Source organism: Pelmatolapia mariae, linkage group LG12, assembly GCF_036321145.2.
Source record: "Pelmatolapia mariae isolate MD_Pm_ZW linkage group LG12, Pm_UMD_F_2, whole genome shotgun sequence".
NCBI lineage: Eukaryota > Metazoa > Chordata > Actinopteri > Cichliformes > Cichlidae > Pelmatolapia > Pelmatolapia mariae.
The window spans coordinates 35,660,748-35,681,510 of NC_086237.1; the positions used below are offsets into that span (position 1 = coordinate 35,660,748).

At 39.0% G+C, this 20,763-nt stretch overlaps 1 protein-coding gene across 1 annotated transcript in view; it reads left to right on the forward strand.

Moving 5' to 3' along the window:
• The first annotated feature begins 5,034 nt into the window (after positions 1 to 5,034).
• srrm4 (serine/arginine repetitive matrix 4) overlaps positions 5,035 to 20,763 on the forward strand; it is a 65,905-nt gene continuing 50,176 nt past the window's right edge. The window contains exon 1 of the mRNA XM_063489838.1: positions 5,035 to 5,858. Coding sequence (XP_063345908.1) covers positions 5,659 to 5,858 — 200 coding nt within the window. The 5' untranslated portion in view covers positions 5,035 to 5,658. The remainder of the gene's footprint in view (positions 5,859 to 20,763) is intronic.

The following is a 20,763-nucleotide window of genomic DNA, read 5'->3' on the forward strand; positions in this document are numbered from 1 at the left end:
TGGAATGAGAGTCCTGAAACCTTCATCACTGCCCATGATTATAGTGTATGGGGGAGTTTGGGTGAGGGGTTATGGAGGCAACAGCTTGGTAGAAAAAGCTTTTCCTCAGACTGTTTGTGTGGGATGCCATAGGTCTGTATCTCTTGCCTGATGAAAACAGTTCAAATAGAAGGTGAAAGGGTGTGAGGTGTGCGAAATGATGTCGTCTTCATTAGATGGTTGGTGTAGAAATCCTCTAGGTGTGGGAGCTCCAAGCCTACTACACACATTGTGTATTCTTAAACAAGATGTAGATCCTTCAGCTCCTTCAGGTGGTCCTGTAAAAGTTCAGCAGCAGTTTCTGGCAGAACTGTTCTTGCTTCAACTTCCTTAGGAAGAACAGTCTTTGTTGGACTTTTTCAACCAGGCTGTTCTTCACCTGGCTGTCCCCTTCCCACCTGCAGTGGCTGCACTGTGAACCTGATCCCCATGTTGAAACCACTGCACCAATGTAAAAATGCTATCCCTTGTAAGTTGTTAGTCTGCCTGTGTTCAAACTTCCATCTACAACTATAATGCTTTTTTTAATATAAGTTCAGAAAGATGTTACAAACGAGTTATTTGGTGTACACACTTACACTTAGTCTTAGGGCATTTAGTTTATATGATGTCTATGGTAAAAAAAAAAAAAAAATTTTTATAATAACCAAAGATGAATACATATAATACAATTTTGATTTCTATTTGTTAATTTTAATGAATCTTTCAGTTACTATCCCATTAGCAATTGGTAGGTTTCCCAGTTGTATTTTCACTGGATTGTTTATTCATTTAGTTTTATTTTAGACCAATGAGTGTTCAATTTACTTTTAATAACAAACCCTGTTCTGACATCCCTCATACTTCCCATACTTCCCTGCGACCATTTTAGCAACTGCCAACACCTGTCAACCAGTGAGGGAATGCACATTTTTCCCTAGTGACTGGTAGTTGCCAGTAGGTTTCTGACATGCCTCTAGGTCTGTGTGACTAAAACCAAATCTAATTAAAGCAGTGACAGTAAATGAAAAATGCAATACAGTAATGTCTCCTCAAAACTTTTTTTTTAAGTAGGCTCTGTTCTGAATGCTGTGGTGACAGCCCATCCCCAGATAATACCAGTACTTGATTTCTCTTGAAGTAATGTGGAGGTGTGCATGCTGAAAGTGAAGATGGAGAAAAAGAACAATACCGTGAAAAGAAAATATGGCCGAGGCTTTGAAAGAAAAGGTGAATCTTTGCTTCTGTTTTTTTTTTTCAATTTATGTAGAAGTGCCACAAAAAGAAAGCTTGATTGTTATTGACAAAGAAAAAGTAATGTTACATTTGCGAACGATTTGTCGTGCCTGTTTCTTTTTAACTTAAAAAAAAGATGAATTCATCTATTCTAACAACTGCAATTACTGTCAGCTTGAAATCTGAAAACCATTCAGTCTCACCAATAAGTTTTCAAGTATTCCCTCGGCTTCTTTTGAAAAACTCAAATAATATGTGCTTCACTTTGAGTGGATTCACTTTTTGTTTAGCTCCGGTTGTGTATCAACTAACCCAGAAAATTACAGAGGACTGTTCAGCTGCCTTTTAATAGGCTTAAAGAGATGACAAGAAGCTAGATGTTGTTGAAAAGCTAGATGCAAAGAAAAACTAAATAATTGTAATTATTTCAGTTTTGATGTTATGTTGATGGTTGAGCATAAATGCACTAAGCACAGCAAAGTCTCTTAGATGTATGTGATGTCATGTAACATTTTAAAATCAATTATTATCACTTCATTCCTTTACAACATCAAGGCTAAAGCATGAAATTATTGTCTTTCCACAAATTAATGACTTTTTCTGCAACAGCTTAGTGTCCTTCAGCTGAGCTTTTCATATAAAACCACTGCTAGCAAAAGCACTTCATAAAAACACTCTGCAGGAGGAAACCCAACCTTCTGCCCTCGGCACAGCCCTCCAATATAACCTTAACATCATCTTACGGCAGAAACAGCTGTTTGATATTCCCAACCATAAATGAAACATATTCTATGTTTTGCTGTACCTGCTCATCTGTGCCCTCTGGTTTGATTTGAGAGTGCCTCTGCTCCATCGTTATGCAAAGCACACTGATGAAGCAGCCACTTATCATTAAGTGTCTGACGTTGTTATACATCAAGGTTTTGTGTTATCAGCTAATATATGCATTATTAATCCAGATGAGGTACAGCACCGTGTCTTTGTGCATACCTATTAGGAGGCAGTGATATTATTTCCCACCTATGCCTACAACTCTTGATCAGAGAAAAGAGAGGTTCACACGACAATGTAGTCAGCACAGCGAGACAAAACTTGTGTTTATGACATCTTGTTCACAGCTTAGAGCGAAACATCTTGTTAGAGGCAAGCAGAGCAGATTAATTTGGAATCTGGAATCAGCTGTGTGAATGGATTTGACACCTAGATTTTCAAGTGAAGTGGTATCCAAACACAAGAGTAAATAGATATCTAGTGAACTATTGAAACTCTAAAATGCAAAGTTAACTTTGGACAATTAAGGGCTGTCTGCAAAGAAACACTACCAAATTCTTTATATTATAAATATAAAATCTTCCACAGTAAAGTTCAAAAGGGAACACAAAGGGCTATTTTTCTGTATTTATTTCAGTTTTGTCATGCGTCATGGAATAAGAACTGTACAATTTATTTACAATTTGAGTATATATAACCACTTATTCATTTTAGGATGTTTGGGGCCTATCCCACCTGTCATAACAGGGAGAGATCAGTAGGATGGCAGTCTCTCAATTCAATTCAATTCAGTTTTATTTATATAGCACCAAATCACAACAACAGTCGCCTGAAGGTGCTTTATATTGTAAGGTAGACCCTACAATAATAGATACAGAGAAAAACCCAACAGTCATATGACCCCCTGTGAGCAAGCACTTTGGTGACAGTGAGAATGAAAAACTCCCTTTTAACAGGAAGAAACCTCCGGCAGAACCAGGCTCACATGGCTAATGCAGAGAGATGGACAACCATACACGCTCACATTCACACCCAAACGAAATTTAGAATCACCAGTTAACCTAACATGCATGTCTTTGGACTGGAAGAGGAAACCCAAAGTGACCCCACACAGACGCAGAGGGAACACACAAAAAAGCCCCAGATTGCCAGCAGGTTCAAACCAGGACCCTCTTGCTTACCACTATACAACCCCATCAGTCCTTGTCTAATGTGCTCAAATGAAACATTTTAGTAATGTTGTAAACACCATCTTAAATTCCTCGGAAATATATATACTGCTACAAAATGTTTCAAAATATTGAGGAAAAAAGCATAGTAATAAAAGTTAAATTTGTGTACATAAAAGCTGTTGGTGCATGAGTGAGCTTTGCTCTATCACATTAAAGTCTGCAAGCAATTCCAAAAGTCTATAAATAGGATATATCCTTTAAAGTATTACACTGAGTTTTCTGTTGTAGCATAAACAGGGTGACATCCCTGTAGTAGTCTGTAATCCCCTCGAAGATTTCCAGAGTCCTCAGCAATGGCAACCAGCAGATGATATGCAGCATTAGAGACAGAGTGGAGAAGAGAAGCGAGAAGAAAGAAGGGAGAGCTGGGGAGGGGGTTATTGAGTTGTGCCTCTGTGCTCTGTGTCGTGTAGAAGTAGACTAAAGAGGAGAGGAGGAGGTAAGTGACGGTAGGGAAAAAGCTTAAACCCCCGAGGGGAAGTTTGTGTCAGCCACATGCTCCGGCTGGTCCTCACTGAGCCAGGCCTTTTATTATGTTGATTTACTCTGCCTTTTGTCCAAGAAACTGACGAGACAATCGTCTGTGTGTGTGTGTGTCTGTGTGTCTGTGTTTGTGTTTGTGTGTCCCACGAAGGAAGAGGATAAGAAAGACAGACGTACACTGTTTGCAACATAATAAAAACTAGTAGACATATCAGTAATTACATATTCAAAATACAAAAGATTATAGAAACGCATTCTACAAAGCTCGATAGAAGCTGTTGGTTCAGCTGTTGAGAAGCCTATGAGCGGGTTGATAAAGATTTAAAAATACTTTGTTTCAGACATTTTTTTTTACTCTTCGGTCAGTATGATGTCACTGATAGTGAATATCCATTATATAGTTATCTCTGGGACAGAGCCCTTGCTTTAAGCATATCAAAAACCACCACTTGCGGTTCAGTTTTTACAAAGAGAAGCCAAACAAAACAACTTTAGCTTAAAAAAAGAAAGAAGAGAGCTCAAGATGGCTGTGGCTTTGGAGGTATAGTGGATCTTCCATCAGAAAAACGTTTGATGGCTTGATCCTTGAAGTCTTTTTGGCCAAGATAATCCCTAATTGCACATGGGGATTGTGAGAGAGTGGGACAAAAAGTACTTAAATGCATAGAACAAAAGTGTAGTGGCTTTTGGTAAAAAGTGCTTTGAGTGCTCAGTTAGAACAGAAAAGTGTTCTATATATATTTATATTAGTCCATTTGCCATTTACCAAATGCTGACAGTGGGTAAACTCAGGGGCTACAGCAAGGCTCAGTATAAAATATGTTAGGATTATTTGTATAATTACTCTGGTGGAGTCCAAGACTAAAACTATACTAAATGAGCCTAATAAGTCATCTTTAATTATTTAGGAACAATTTTGGATTTATTTTCTGTTTATGATCTAACTGATTAGTTCTTGTAGGTTTAAAACCCCCCAAAATGTATTTAATAGAAAGCACAGGGAAAAGGGAGAAAATATGGAGGGAAGGCAGAGAGGAAAGAAGAAATACAAGCAGAGAGACAGAAAGATTAAAAGAAACAGAGCGAGAGAGAAAAAAATGTTCCCAGTATATTTGAGGATGAAAAGTGAATCTAATCAAGGGTTTAGAAGAGTGAGAGTACCACAGCGAGGGAGTGAGAGAGGATGACGGAGGATGTCCCCTTTACTCAGTGTCCAGCCCCCAATTTTGACGTCACATGCTGAGAGACACAAAACAACCCACTCTCAGCTGAGCTTCTCACTCGATTTTCACTCACACACTCTGGCATACCCACTCTCCAACTTACAGATACGCCTGCCCTCAGACACGCCGCAACACTTGCCTCGACACCCGCTGCGTGGGCGCACAATTATCTCTACACTAAAACGCTGCACTCTAGCAGCAAGAAAAGCACAAGGTCTCTCACTTCTCACGACTGAAGCATGCTCTATCTATTATCAAGGAATGCCTAATTTTGTGTGAAGCTGCCGAAAGGGAAAAAAGGAGCGCTCTGGCTTCCAAACCCGACCCAGACCCCATCCCAAAGAGCAGCAGATGTGACAGAAGAGGAGAGGCGGAGAGAGAAACACAATCTCCCTTACCCCTCCTCATCTGGGAGAACAATACCCGGTCTCTAGTTGGAGAGGGTCAGCTTTTGTCCTTCTCCGCACGCTCCCGCTCAAGAGTGAAGAGCAGACAGACGCGCTGACACATTGACCTGCTGCTGTGAGAAGAGAAGACGGAGCAAAGCATCTGCTGCACTCTACTCGGTTTGATTCAGTACTTGGACAGTTCCTGAGCAACAACCAGTATCGTGTGTGCGCACGTTTGTATGAGAGTGAAGGGAGACTGTCGGGTGAGTAACTGAAGGTGATTCAGTTTGGAGCGAAGAAGCAGAAATGCAGCCCCCACGTTCACTCCAGCTTGGTCCCTGTGGCGCCTCTCTGTCCCTGGGATCTCAGGGAAGCACTACTACCTTCCAGCTGGAAGAGAAGCAGCTTTTTGAGAAGTTTTGGAAAGGGACTTTCAAGGCTGTGGCCACCCCAAGACCAGAGAGTGTCATTGTGGCTAGCATCACTGCCAGTAGGAGAGTGACTGAGTGAGTATCTACAGTTTACAGTATTTACTTCTATATTACTTCAGCAGCTTATGTAGACGCTTGCTCAGACTTCTCATTTTTCTTTAACCCTAAACTTTGTAAGCACATGGTAGTGGAGCTATTGCTGATATAGTTGATACACACTTTCTGTTAATTTTATATACATATTTTTTTTAAAATACAACAAGTGCCAGTTCATACAGTTTCCTCTAGAAGAGCATACCTTAAAAATATAAAAGTCAAAGACATTTAATTAATCACCTGGCACCTGGATTAATTTGTGTTGTAAGGATACAGATAAATGTGTAATATAGAAAGCTGAAAAAGCTGTGTAATCAACATGTGTGCAAAATTACACTTGCCAAGACATTTTTTTGATCTGTACATCAGCAAATCAGCGAATACGGGGTCGTGTAAGAGCCTAGCTCAAACATGCCTTTGTTATTGATTTATCACCCAGCAGCCATCTGGATGATCTTTCTCCACTAATGTATGCAGCCACATGTGACACGCAGCCAAACACAGCTGGCCTGAAGAGTTTGATGTTCAATTATCTGACCCCTTTAAAGGTCACATGACTGCACTTTTTGTGCTTTTAATGTCAGACTTGTCCTTTCGTCCCCCTGTGACATGGCGCTGTGCCAGAGCCTCCGTTAAAGGAGCAACATGTTAGACATTTTCTTCCCCCTTTTCATCCCTTCGACCAAAGGTTAGCTGTAGCACTTAAAGCCTTTAGGGGAGGATGAATGTCTGATGCCCTTTTCCTGCATATCTCTGCTCTCTTGTTTTTGTCCCATCCTTGCTCCTGTCTGCATGATCGACCATCATCTGCTAGCTTTGACAGTTTTATCCATGTTATCAGGCACTGTTCTGTCTGCTTTGCCTATTTCTCAAATGTATCAGAGGAGGTTACCCTGCTGCAACTGAAACGGCACGTACAAATGGAATAAATGTTGAAACATACATACTTTTTACACAGTCACACACACACAGAGCCACGGGCACATGTATATACTTATCTGTCAAATGGTGTAGCTTGCTTGGGTGACCTTTGAATGGTTTTGACACCCACTATCAACTTTCTCTTATGTGAAATTAGCTATGTTAATGAGGATTAGAATGGCCCATTTCATCCTACATTGGCACAGGCAAGCGAAAGACACAGTGAACCAAATAATGTGTCCTTAATGGCTTCTATTACAGCAGGACCGTAATACTGCATATGGCTTGGTTATTAAAGATTTTATTGGCTTGTAGGATATGGATAAAAAAGACTTTTTATTATAAGAAAGTGATCAAATATGCATTTGTTCCACTGTGCCCCAGCTCCGCAATCTAACCAAATAATTGTAACCACAATTTTTCTGTCAGTCAACCATAGCCTGGTGCAGATGACAGATTCAAGTCTATTTGGGGAACCTGGCAAAATAAATTAGAAGCAAACTGAATGGGCTCTCATAAAAAAAGAAAGAAAGAAATGTATTGTGGCTGGCTGCCGTGAACTGAGCAGCCTTTTTGAAATAGCTGGAGACTCTGGAGCGGGGCCCAGCTGTCTATTCAACTTTAGCTTCACTAGGAAAGAAGCTTTCCTCAAGTGGCTCTGCCCCTCCACGGGCTCCGTCCGGGTGACAGTGATGATGATGGCGGCATGGCAGGGGCAGGCGAGAGCAAATGTCCCCACAGAGAAGACATAATGTTGCTAATTCGCCTGGGTCTATTTGTGAAAGACAATGGCAGCGTCCCCGTTGTCCAGAGTTTGTCTCTCGCCCTGTCTCTGTGTATATTTACAGTTTGGCTTGGGTGATACAGATTGTAAATAATGAGAAAAACAAAACAAACAAGTGCAACACCCAGAGAATATGGATGCAGGACATCCTAGCTCCCTTCCTACCGCACTGTTGATTTTGCCCAGGCATAGGGTGACTGGGGAACGCTTAGACCATCAAAATGCATTGCCTTAGGCTTGCTCCTCTGCCTCTTTCTCTCCAAGAGGAGACATTATTATTCACTGTGGATAACTCAGGGGTGATAAACAATTGCAGTCAGTACGAGAGGGCATTATGTACAACAAGAAGAGATGGAAAGAAGAGAAGAGACTGAGGGAGAGCCACAGGGTGATGCCTCATGTTCAATCGGCACGAGTCTCTGTCTGTTTGTGGCATCCTAGCCTTTCCTCTCTGTTCGCCTCTTTCTCTCTTACTCTCTCCCGTAACTCCTGAAATAAAATGCTGGAGGAGCCAGATAGCCACAGAGGAGTAATTAGAGTCCGCTGTTGTCCCTCTGTCCTCCCTCTATCCTCTTCTCCAGGCCAGTCACACAGAAGAGGGGAGTAGTTCACCAGCTCTATGCAGTGGGGTAGGGTTTGTCTCAAAACCATTATGACCCTGCAAGCTGTGTTGCTTGTGGGGGCTTCTCATTAAAAATGCAGCATGCCTAACTTAATGTTGTATAGCGTGTGACCATGAGTGTGTGTATACGTGTGCGTTCATGTGTGTCCGTGCAGTTTTTTTCAGCGGTTGTGAGGATTTGAAATAAGGGTGTAAGCTTGTAATGCGTGTGTATGTGCGTGTGCGTGGCTGCCATATTAGTGGGGTCTTGTCCAACTCTGTGGCAGATGGCAAGCTTGAGAGACTGCAAAGAAAGGGAGGGGGTGAAGTGTGAGTAAGTGTGGGTGTCTGTGTATGCGTGTGTGGTAGGGGGTTTCAGGCCTCTTACCTCAGCAGATGCTGGTTTAACGAGAAAGAGAGCGAAAGGGTGTTTGGAGGGGCTTGTACTCTGACAGCACCGGTGGGAACGTGCAGCAGGACGGACAAAATAACAGGAACACCTTTAAACAGAATGCAATGCAAGCTAACTGCAGCCTCAAAACTTTAGTTTAAGTTTGAATACAACTCAAAATATTGGATTTTAAAATAACTCAGTAATTCTTCTGCTTCTTTAATGTGTTTTTGTTTTGTTTTGCTTTTATCATGCCATTAATACTGGGGTCGGGTGCAGTCTGAAATCTACATCTAAGGCTGAAACAGTAGTTTCTGAGTGACAGAAAAACAGTAGCATTTACATATTCTTGGGTTTTGACCTCTCAGATTGGTCATGACACAACCATACCACGAATTTAAGAAGCTGGAAAACACATACAGACTTAAATGTAATACAAATCCTTAAACAAAATGCACATTTTCTCATTGTGAATAGGTTGCATTTCCAGATTTGGTGAAATATGATAAGTCTACCTCTGCCATTGTGTGGACTGCAATTTAACTGCAAAACGAAAAGTTGGTCTGTGGCTGGATATGATCATTAGACCAAACTGACTGCAGTTTACAAACTTATATGCTTGTAATTCCAGCACTGTAATTTCTTGCACACCTGATTGATACAGGCATATTTATAAGATAATAATTGATATTCGTTCAGCAGATTCACCGGTCTAGTTCACATGCAGAGTTAAAGTATGTGGGCTCGTTCTGTTGTCTGTAATAAAGGGACAGTTTGGGTTATAATTATACTGTTTGTCATTGTCTTCTCTTCAAAATTGTTTTGATTAAGTGGTGGTTTGTTCATAGCATGTGATTGTCTGATGGCTTGTAGCCTCTCAGAGTTTTTGATGTTTGCGTGTCCACCTCCTGGCTGTTGGAATTGCACAATTTGCTAAACAAAATGTCTTAGATTTAAATTGATGTGGCAGGGACCTCAGAAATAGAATACTTGCAGCATCCATGCCCATTTAAGCAAATACAGGAATAATAATGCTCAGAGAGTGGGCATAAATAAATACAGGATATACTGTAGAGTCTGGAAAACATCAAGGAGTAGCAGTCACAGCTCCCCTTGGGACGAGGCATCACTCTCTTTCTTCTTCTCTCTGTGAGAATGACAAACATGATTTAGTGACGGACGAGGGGTTTGTCTGCCGTTGTACATCGCTGTCTGTTCTTCCGCTCTCCTCATTGCAGAGTATCTTTACCCGACTTGTCTCCCTCTCCTCGCATCAGTATCTCTGTCCTTGCCTCTCCTAGTATCTTTTCAGTGTGTGTTAACTCGGCCTCTCTGTGTCTGTGTCATATTACTCAGAGCGCAGGATGCGGCTGCTGAAGCATGCTGACAAGAGAGCGGGAGATGATGCCAGCTCCCCAGGCAGGAATCGGACTTATCACCAAAATGGATTCCCATTTGATACTGACTCCAAAATCCATTTGAACCAATCTACCTTCTGCAGCTTCACACTTGATGCACTATCCCAGTGTGTTTTTCGCCTCTTTTTACGTCATGAGAAAAAAAGCAGAAAGGTTCATTGGTAAATTGGATTTTTAATCTTTCAATTCAAATTCAATTCAAAAAGAAAAAAAAATATGACAGATATAAATATGTGAGAAAACTGTAAAAAGTTACCAAATCTAAAAAGTCTCCTTTCTTAGCTTTTTAATAGATGGCTGGAACATTTGTTACAAGTCTGCAAGTTTTAACTTTAAATAAATAGAGGCATGTATGATAGATTCATTGTCTCTCAGGTTCTGTAATGAACTATTTTTAAATATCTGTCTCTAAAATCAAAACCGTAGACTGGAAAGAAATAACACCTTCATATTTAAGACAGGAGGTGCTGGCCGTGTTACTGGCAGATGAATTGCTTTGCGTTCGCTATGAAATAGGGTGAAGAAATCTCATGAAAACATGAGCTCTTCAGCAAGAGCTGTTTGTAGCTCGAAGATCAAGCCTTTTTGAGTTTGCCCAATGGAATTTAAAAAGGGTTTCATAAATACTAAAATGTACTTCCCCTTTTTTCCCAAGTAGTGCTGAACTATTTACAAAGCATCAAAAGAATTCCAGAGGAATTTAAAATCTCTCATGTGAATAAGCAAATTAAATAACCATTTGAACCACATAAACTGATGCACTGTTTAGTTGAGGTCGCCAAAAAGAAAAAAGCACGTAGAAAGCCTTCTATGAGGTGGTGAGTAATACAGCAAATCGTTACACTTGAGCAGGAGGAATGAGTCAGGAAATTTTTATTGCATCCTATTTTCACTCAAGGAATACAGAACATGTTTCAGAAAGTAGCAGAAAGAATTTGTGTCAATGCAGTTACCTTTTGTGGGAAAATAATAGCCTGCAGGAGTTGGGCTAGGGAGGGAGAATTACAGAATAGTCGCAGGAAGGAGGATTTTTTGGGGGCCCATTAAAATTGAAGCTTAACAGCAGCCACTATGGCCATGAGTGACAATAACTAGATGATAAAAAAAAAAACAAAAGAAAAAAGATAAACACTGTTAAAGGTGGAGAGAAGTTAAAAAAAAGTCACTCACTGCCCTCCCTAAGATATATATAGATGAGCCTGTTTGCTATTTAACCATAATGTTATTCACTAGGAAATATTCAACAGGTCCTCAAAGTTCTGTATAGTTGAGATTTCTTACTCTAGACTTTCCTGGCTTGGAGTTTGGACTTCATCTCATTTTTATTTATTTATTTGTTTATTTATTTATCAACGAGTTCCAAGCTGAATTTTTTGATGACTGAGCTCTGCATGTTTCTCCTGTTTGTACTGCAGCATCTAATGCTATTGCACCACACAGGTACCACATCAACACTGAGTAATAGCACCGCGTTCTTGTTTTTTTGTGTAGTGTTGGTTGGCAAACAGTTTCTAGCTGCATTAGCGCCAACTTCTTTTTGTAGTTCCTTGCCACTTTGTGCAATTCTCCTTCTGGACTTGGATGCATCATGAGATATGTAGCTCTGAAGTGAGAAGCATCTAAAAAAAAAATGCACCTGTTCTTAAAGGGATACACCTCCACGTGCATTTTCTGGAGGTAGTGAGTTATACAGAATATTTACTGATATAATTTTACATTAAGTGGCCATAAGAAATCCATAGTGAAATCCCTTAAATGTACTGCTGCACTATCTATCCATTCATCCATCCAAAATTGCTCCCCAGCCAGTTTGTCCAGGGTCTTCTCCAGGCATGACACGGCCTGAGGCTCGATACATTCTAGTTGAGGTCAGGTTTTCGGTCATGCACCCCTCACCTCACCAAAACACCTCAGTTGGTGTCGAGGAATAGTTACTCTGCTCTGAGCTCCTCACCCCAAACCCCTCCCCTGATCGGAGGAAGGGAGCCTGGGCTGAAAGCTTCAGAGTGTCTCCCGGGGTACAGTCTGGAGTTAAAAAATGTAAAGCTTCAAGATCATATTTTGTTTTAATACTAAATTTGAAGGATTGAGTGTAAGCTGAAGGAATGAAAGAATTTGCTCACTTTATCAACAGGCCCCTAAAAAACTGGCATTCAGAACAGTGCCACCTTAAAAGTCGAATGAGACATATATTCATTGGGCTACAGCAAGAAATGGCTGTAATATATCACTGGGGAGTCTGAAGGTGTTATTGATGAATGCCAATGACTCAACAATTACTTCAAAGGTGATATTTCTGGCTTTTAAAGCTCACTTTGACATTTCCAAATTTCATCCTCATCTTGGCATCTTAAAGGCACAGTGCAGCGGTGAGAAATGAATTTAGCTATAATAACACACCTATCGATTGTGCCTGACTACAGCTGGACTCGTGTGCTAACTTGTGATAGATGTTTAATATCGTGTAAGCATGATGGAGATAAAGGTTGAAAGCAGCACTGTGAATAGAGAGCTCAAAAGACCCTTTGATATTTGAGTCCAGGAAATGTGTCATTTTTTGTCCTCATAGACACACTCCACGAAATGATGTAAGACTGTGTGTTTATTCGAGTTTATGAATCAGGGGATCAAGCTACTGAGAACCCTTCAGGGCACTGTGTCCATGCACACACACGCACGCACACGCACGCACACACACACACACACACACACACACACACACACACACACACATGTACTGTATGAACGCATGCCTTATTATTATTATTATTGTATGTAGTGAGTGAGTTCATCAAACCCCCAAAGGCATCAAGAACCTAGCAGTGAAAAGGAACATACCTAAACAGAATCAGTATATGGTGTTATTATTGCTGTTTCATCTTGTTCTTTGTCTTGCTCCCCATGCCTGACAGGCAACATGAAGATAATAATAAGAGGTGGCTGTAACATAAACAGAAATAACATAAAACTGAGAAGAGCAACAGCAGCAGTGACAGAGTGATGCAGATAGTTTAGATAAATGTGTGAATGCGGGAAGTTTGTTCAGTAAGGAAGTTCAATTTTAAAGAATTGATTATGAAATCTTGAACTAGCGGTTATAAAGACCGTGAACACAAGGAAGGACTATTTAGTTTAGATTTGGCCCTTTGGTCTGTTCATGCGTGCCAAGGAATTGGCGGCACCTTAACAGTTGCTTTAAACCTTGAGAAAGTACAAATGTTTTTCTGATCGGCCTTCCACTTATGTTTCTATATTCTTTCCTCATTAGTACAAAACATTTAAAAAATATACTCGGACGTCCATTTGCCCACACACACGATGGAAAACACGTGTAGGTATATAACGAGAGAACATATTGAGGTTGACATATAACACGGGGAGGAGGGGGAGTGACATGATAATTCCTTCAAAGCTGAACAGCAGCAGCATCATTTTTAAGATGAAAGCAAAGAGCTGAGTGTTAACCCTTTCCATCAAACATCATCTCAGAGATGCTGTGAAATTTTCCCTTTAGGGATCACAGTTCACCCACTGTGGCAACTCCTCTGCTTGGAAAATGCCACCCACACCCCTCCCTCCTGTAGCTGCTGGCTACTGTGTCATATCCTGAATTGTGCATTTTTATGATTGTGATTTGATGCAGTTGAGAATTGTTTTTCTAGTTTTTCAGTGAATAAATGTTTAGTTAGAAAGGCAAAGTTCGAGTGGTTTTTTTGTGCTAAAATGACTGGTTCACCAGTAAATGACATAGAGCATTTTTTTTTTAAATTACAGATTTAATTTAAATCTGTTCATCACCTAACATACAAGATCCCTGGTTTAAGAGTCACAGGAGACACAAATCTCTGGGAGTCATGACAATCTGTCAAATAAAATATGCAGATTTGTCCACTGTGGCAAACTCTTGTGAATAGGGGGGCAGCCAAAAGAAACTTAACAACACAAGACACAGAAGTACTCTTTAATTACGAATACTTATAATTGATTTTTTGGGGTAGTTATGCCTACGTGTTTATACTTGTTGAGGAAAAAAATTGTATATTTATTCCAATAATAAAACATTTTTGTGCATTTTTTGTTGCACAGTGCATTTTTACTTGTAAATGGTGCTAAATACTGAATACAAGGTAGTGTTAAGTTAAAATTTTGTGGATCCAAATGAATGAATGAATGATAAGATGCAACAGAAGCCACACAAAATGTTTGTACTCATCTTCTAAATTGTTCTGAAGTAATTGCAAGAGCCTACTTTCCCACTCTCAGGGCTGACAAAATGACGACAATAGATATTTCATTAAGGCTACATGCAAAGATGTAGAAGTTCAATAAGCATCGGTAAAACATAAGGCAAGACTGTAATCTCTCATGCTGTAAAGGGAAATTTTCTGCTCCAACAGCACAGAAGGGGGAACTGATTTTGTTTGAGCCCAAGTTTTTATGCTTGAATTGATTTAATTCCATAATGATAACAGACAAAAAAACAAATCTGAAAGTTTCTGTCTTGCTCATTAGAAATTTGACTGCTTGCGAGCACAAAATACACTGAGCTGGAGTAATATGGATCCATTCTGCACCTGCCGCACTTACTTTATGTTAAAATCGAGTGCACTGACATTTAGAAAGACTCATGGCATTTAAGTCCATTAACATAGTAAATTGTGTCGCTTGTTCACAAGATGTGTGTTGGAGTATGTGCTTGTGATTTTGTCAGTTTGCCGAGTGCAGGCTCTGCAAGAATAAATGTAGCAGATGGAAACATAAAGGCGGGAAATCATAAGCAATGCACAAAAATGTCTGAAATGTAAAATCTGTAAATTCTCCTTTAAAAAAACAAATTATTTTTCAGTGCATTGGTTGATACGGAGTCTGATCACATGTTTTTATTTTGTTTGTATTTTTGCTTTTTGCTCTTTTTTTTAAGAACAAAAAGTCAATAAGTTAATTAGATGTTCCTTATCTTTATCTATGGCCCAGTAATGTTCTGGCCTCTTGAATCTATTTGAGGTGGTAACAAAAACAGAAAAGTTTTGACTCAACTTACTTTGAGCTTTGTTTCAAAGGCTTTCAAAGAAGATGCTGTATCCTCTGTTGACATTGAGGAGCAAGTACACAACAGCGTCAAAGCAAATCATGCTGTATAGGGCAAAAATTAACTTCTAGTTTCTTACATTACCGAAACGTATGCAGCATTATGTGAAAAGCACATGCCGTGGAGAGTCACTGAATGCAGCCACTTTGTGTAATTGATTTGTTTGTAAAAGAAAGAAAGATGGAGCGAGGCAAGGGGGTAAAATGAGAAATGAAAAGGAGAAATGGTTATTATTTGTAATAATAAAGGTGATAGAAATCAATATAACAGTAGCATGAAGCAAGGATGTAATAAATTTCTGGTGGAACAGAAAAAAAGGAGGAAAGGGAAGGACAAAAGAAAGACTGCGAGAAGGAAGGAAATAAAAGTGCAGACTCTGTGAGTGACATTTTGAGATTGTCCATTTCAGGACACTGGAGCAGCAAAGGTTATTACATTTTACTGAATATCATATTCCAGCCCATGAATAGAAATCCTTTCTTGAGTTGTGGCCAAAGGGAATTGAATTATATGTAGGCACATAATGTACAGCATTGAATAAACTCATAATAGACGATGAGAGAGGGGGGTGAAACGCTCCCTTTGTCCTCTACTGGCTCAAGTTGAAATGGACAGTAGTAAATCTTACAGACAGTAAGAGATGACCTATTCCTTTGAGCAATTCATTACCAATGAGCGTGGTACTGAGAGAGGGACGGCTTGCTCATTACAGCCTATTAGATCTTCACAAACCAGAGATTTCCCTGGACATGTAAAAGGTATGAGTCAACTTTCAACTTTAACTGCTAATCACTTTGCCCGCAGCAAACAGAATAAAGAGAAACAAAAACAGATGTAAAGTGTAAGTGAGCAAAGGCTTACTAATGCAATATATGTGAAAGTGCAGTTTTTTTAAAATACATAATTACTCAGTGGAGTTGAAATGGAAAACAATGAATTCCCGGTGACTGTAATATCCTGTGATAATTTGGTATTTAGTGTTCTCTCTATTGTTTGTCACAGACTGCTTGCTCACATGGTCTACATATTATAGATCCATGCACATGGTGTATTATTTTTGAAGTGGTTAGTCATTTAATGTATGATCTTTTATGATGGAAGTGCATAAACCTCGTAAGACCCAAACTCTTTCATGGCATGCATTTTTAATTTCTCTTTGCTATTTGTGCTGATTGCGACCTGATGAATGTAAAAACAAAGAATTACCAGATTTTTATTTTTTTTTTACCTAATTTTTGTTTCTGAGAAAAAGGAGATCCACATATGAGGACATTCACTTCAAATTTAAATATAGAACAGTGGCAGTATAACGTCCTTGTAAGTGGATATCAGACCCTTGTAGAGCAAAATGTAATATTTTGGTCTAGACAACCCAAAATGTGATGTCCATATGTGTGGACACCAGGTCCTAGGAGGTTAAATCTGATTTTGGCATTTTATTTACATCTTTCTTTTAGAAAGTTGTACCACTGGCAAAAAACGTGTGACCAGAAACCGTCTTAGTATTAATCAAATAATTCATAAGTGATGTGCCTGGATGCATACCAGTATACCAGAGAATTCTTGTTGAAGTCTCACTACTGCCAAAATTTACCTGAAAGGAAATGGAGTGTTTTTTCTAAATATACTCTGATATTAGCAAACCCTAAACCACAGCTCAGGCATTTAGTCAATCAACTGATTAGTTGATCAACTGGTAACAATTTTAAAATGAATAATTTGTTTTCTGCAGTTTCTCAAATATATCACGTCAAAGAAAAAAGACAAAATAGAATAAAATACATTTGTCTGTGAATATTACTGCAACTCTATCCCCTTTTTTAAACATTATTTGCTGACACAGGCCAGGGTGATCAATTATGAAAAAATTGTCAGTTTTAGCACAACTCCTAGAGCCTCAGTCTAAATGATATAATGTGACAGATTCTGAATATACAACAGCTGATCATAATAACATCAGTGGTGCTTTAGGGGTAGACAGATTATTACCACATCCAACTGGAACATGCCATTAGGTAGTGCAATCACTCATAATGACAGTAGGCAGAAATCGCTCTCTCTCTAAAGTCGCACTGAAGCAAAAGCCTCATTAAATATGTATGCATACGCCAGAGTTGCCATTTTGGAAAATCTGAAAAATCCTGGATAACAGGCCTCAGCTCCCTTTTACTCTAGAAGCAATTTTAACTCTGGTGTTAAAAAACGTCCCAGGAGCCTCTTATTTACTGTAGGTCTACACAGATTCACACAAAAGACATTCAGAAACAAACTCAAGGATTGTCTCACATGGACTGACCATCAGCGTCGTTGGTCTTTTTCTTTTTGTGCCGACTGCGCTACTTCTTTGTAACAGGAGCCCAGAAGCAGTCATTGTATTCATTATTAAAATGCAAACTTATCAAAGTCAACTTCTCATCACTTAAATCATTTCAAGGCTGAGTGGCTCCCATGTCTCAGCCTCCTCCTCCATTTTTCATTTTCGCTGCTTGCCCATCCTCATTTCAGTAAGATGGTCTGCCAGTCATGTGAAATTGCCACCATTTGCATAACTGATGCAGGGTTAAGGGTGCAAACTGCAGCAGTGTTGATGTCACAAATGCAATCAGAGATGGTAGCGCGGGAATTAATTGGCTCGCCACATTATTTCCTTCACACGGCCTTGCTCTCACCTTTGGTGTCGCCCCATGACTCGAAAAATGACAAGAGGTTTAAAAACTATGAAACCTCTCAGCAGGTGAAAGACAGGGTTGCTTTATATGTAGATCCTTTTCAGAAACGTTCCTGTGAAGTTGCATCACATCTGAAATGTTTGTTTTTAGCTGCTTTTGCACATGTCAGTCAAAGAAATGACCTTTTCAAACAGCAAATACGTCTGCCTTAAGATAAGATACAACTAAACCTCTCATGATTCCAGGTTGAGAATTATCCGCATTATCCGTTATCTTAACCTTTTCTTAACTTAACCTTCCTCCACTGTCAGAGTATCCAACAAAGGAGAGTTGCCTCTACATAGGACTCTATGGGTCAAGCTTAAGAGCTTTTTAGCAGTAAGCAAACAATCATAAAGTTACAGGCCTGTTTCTTTACTACCACAATTCTCCAAAATACTAGAAAACCTGTTTAATAAACGATTAGACAAATTCTTAGATAAACATAAATTACTCTCTGACAGTCAATATGGATTCAGATCAAAAAGATCAACATCTCTGGCATTAATCGAATCAATTGAGGAGATTACGAATGCTATAGATCAGAAACAGTATGCAGCTGGAGTATTTCTGGATCTCAAGAAAGCATTCGACACAATCAATCATGACATATTAGTTAATAAACTGGAACGGTACGGGATCAGGGGGGTTGTACTGCAGTGGGTGAAAAATTATTTAAGTGACAGGAAACAATTTGTGAAGCTGGGTGTCCATTCCTCATCATGCTTGGACATTGCTTGTGGTGTTCCACAAGGCTCTGTACTGGGTCCAAAATTATTTATTATTTATATAAATGATATTTGTAAGGCATCTGATATATTAAAATTAGTATTATTTGCAGATGACACAAATATTTTTTGTTCTGGGGGGAATCTAAAGGAGCTGCAGGATACAATTACTTCAGAAATGTGCAAAATTAAAAAATGGCTTAACAGGAACAAACTATCGCTAAATCTAAGTAAAACTAAAATAATCTTATTTGGGAATTCCCTTAGAAATGCACAAGTGCAGATTCAGTTAGATGGTGTGGAAATTGAAAGAGTACTTGAACATAAGTTTCTTGGTGTGATTGTAGATGATAAATTAAACTGGAAGTCTCATATAAATCATATACATAACAAAATTTCAAGAAGTATCTCAATCTTGAGTAAAGTAAAACACATTCTGGACCACAAATCACTCGACATTCTCTATTGTTCCCTGATTGCACCGTATTTGAATTACTGTGCAGAGGTTTGGGGCAATACTTACAAATGTTCGCTATCATCAATCTTTATATTACAAAAAAGGGCCATAAGGATAATCCATAAAACTGGTTACAGAGATCATACAAATCCACTATTCTTAAAATCAAAAATTCTAAAATTCACAGATCTGGTTCATTTTCTCACTGCACAAATTATATATAAAGCAATAAACAACCTGCTTCCTGACAATATTCTAAAAATGTTTTCTAAAAGGAAACGGGGATACAATTTGAGGGGGGAAATAAATTTAAAACATCCTCGTATCCGTACAACATCAAAAAGTTTTTGCATCTCTGTGTGTGGAGTGAAGCTGTGGAACAGACTAAGTAAAGATATGAAGCAATGTCCGAGCATGGCGCAGTTTAAAAAGCGGTTTAAGGATATGGTTTTTACAGGGTACAGGGAAGAGGTAGAGATTTGACAGGGTGTTCTTGTCTAATATTTTCATGTATGTGCGGGTGCACGGGTATATTGGTATGGGTATATATATATATTTGTAGGTTGTGTATCCTTCAGGTGTTAATGGGGTTAGTGAAAATGTGTATATGTGCGTATGTGTATATACGTATGTATGGATAGATAGAAACATATATGTATATATAAAAAAAAATAAAAAAAAATAAAAAAATAAAAAATAAAAAATACACATGACATAATGTAATTGCAAGGAGGTATTTCTGTAGTCTATTGATACTAGATAGTGGAAAAGGGGTGGGATTAAATAAGCTTATGCTTCTTCCTGCTCCTTTTTGAACATGAAAGTTATTTGGAGTTGTGGTTGCTCGTTTTCCTTTTGTTTTGCTTTGTTCATTTGTCTCTTTTAATTCTATTTTGTTGTACTTTTTCAACATGTTCAAAATAAAGATTCAATCAATCAATAAGTTAACTGGTCATGGTAGGGGTGCCATTCACCCATCTACAATAAGGTTTTACAAAGTTAAATTAGCTATAGAATAGCTACAGAAACATCTACAGTTAATATCCAAAAGTTGATTCTATTCATCTGGATGAAACGTTTTCAGTGGGAGAAACGGTTCGTCACTCATCCAAGTAACTTCTTCAGTTTCAGCTGACTGTTTCCCCAATCTTATAAACAGTACCTCCCAGCCCATTGTTCCTTCAGTGGTGCTAGTTTCAGTCATTATGCAAACGTACTGTTTATAAGGTTGAGGAAACCTGCAGTCAGTTGAGACTGAAGAAGTCACTTGGATGAGTGATGAAACATTTCTCCCACTGAAAACGCTACGTCCAGATGAACAGAATCAACTTTTGGATATTTACTTACCTGGATGATTGAGCATGCATCAAGACATCTACAGTTAATAAAAAAAATACTACTATGCTTCAAATTTACATAAGTGTCAGCCTTTAGCTTTCTACTTGTAATTATTATATTTTTAAAATGTGTTTATCTCTTCAAAAGGGGCGAGGCCGTCAAATGAAATAACCGGAGCCATCAAATATACCAAATATTCAAAACTGCTGCTGTTTTTGTTTGTTTGTTTTAAATTAAAAATAGGCTAGTTACAGTGTACATTTGGCTTTTAGCTCTCATGGCATGTTTTACACTGCACTGTGTGAAGCTGCTCTATAGAGATTCAAAGCAGATTTCAGAGGCACACAGTCTCTAATGACATATTGAACAAGTATAGATCAGGAATACTAAAGCAAGAGGCTGATTCAGAGCAGTAGAAACTATGTCAAGGTCAGTAACAAGGTCAAAGA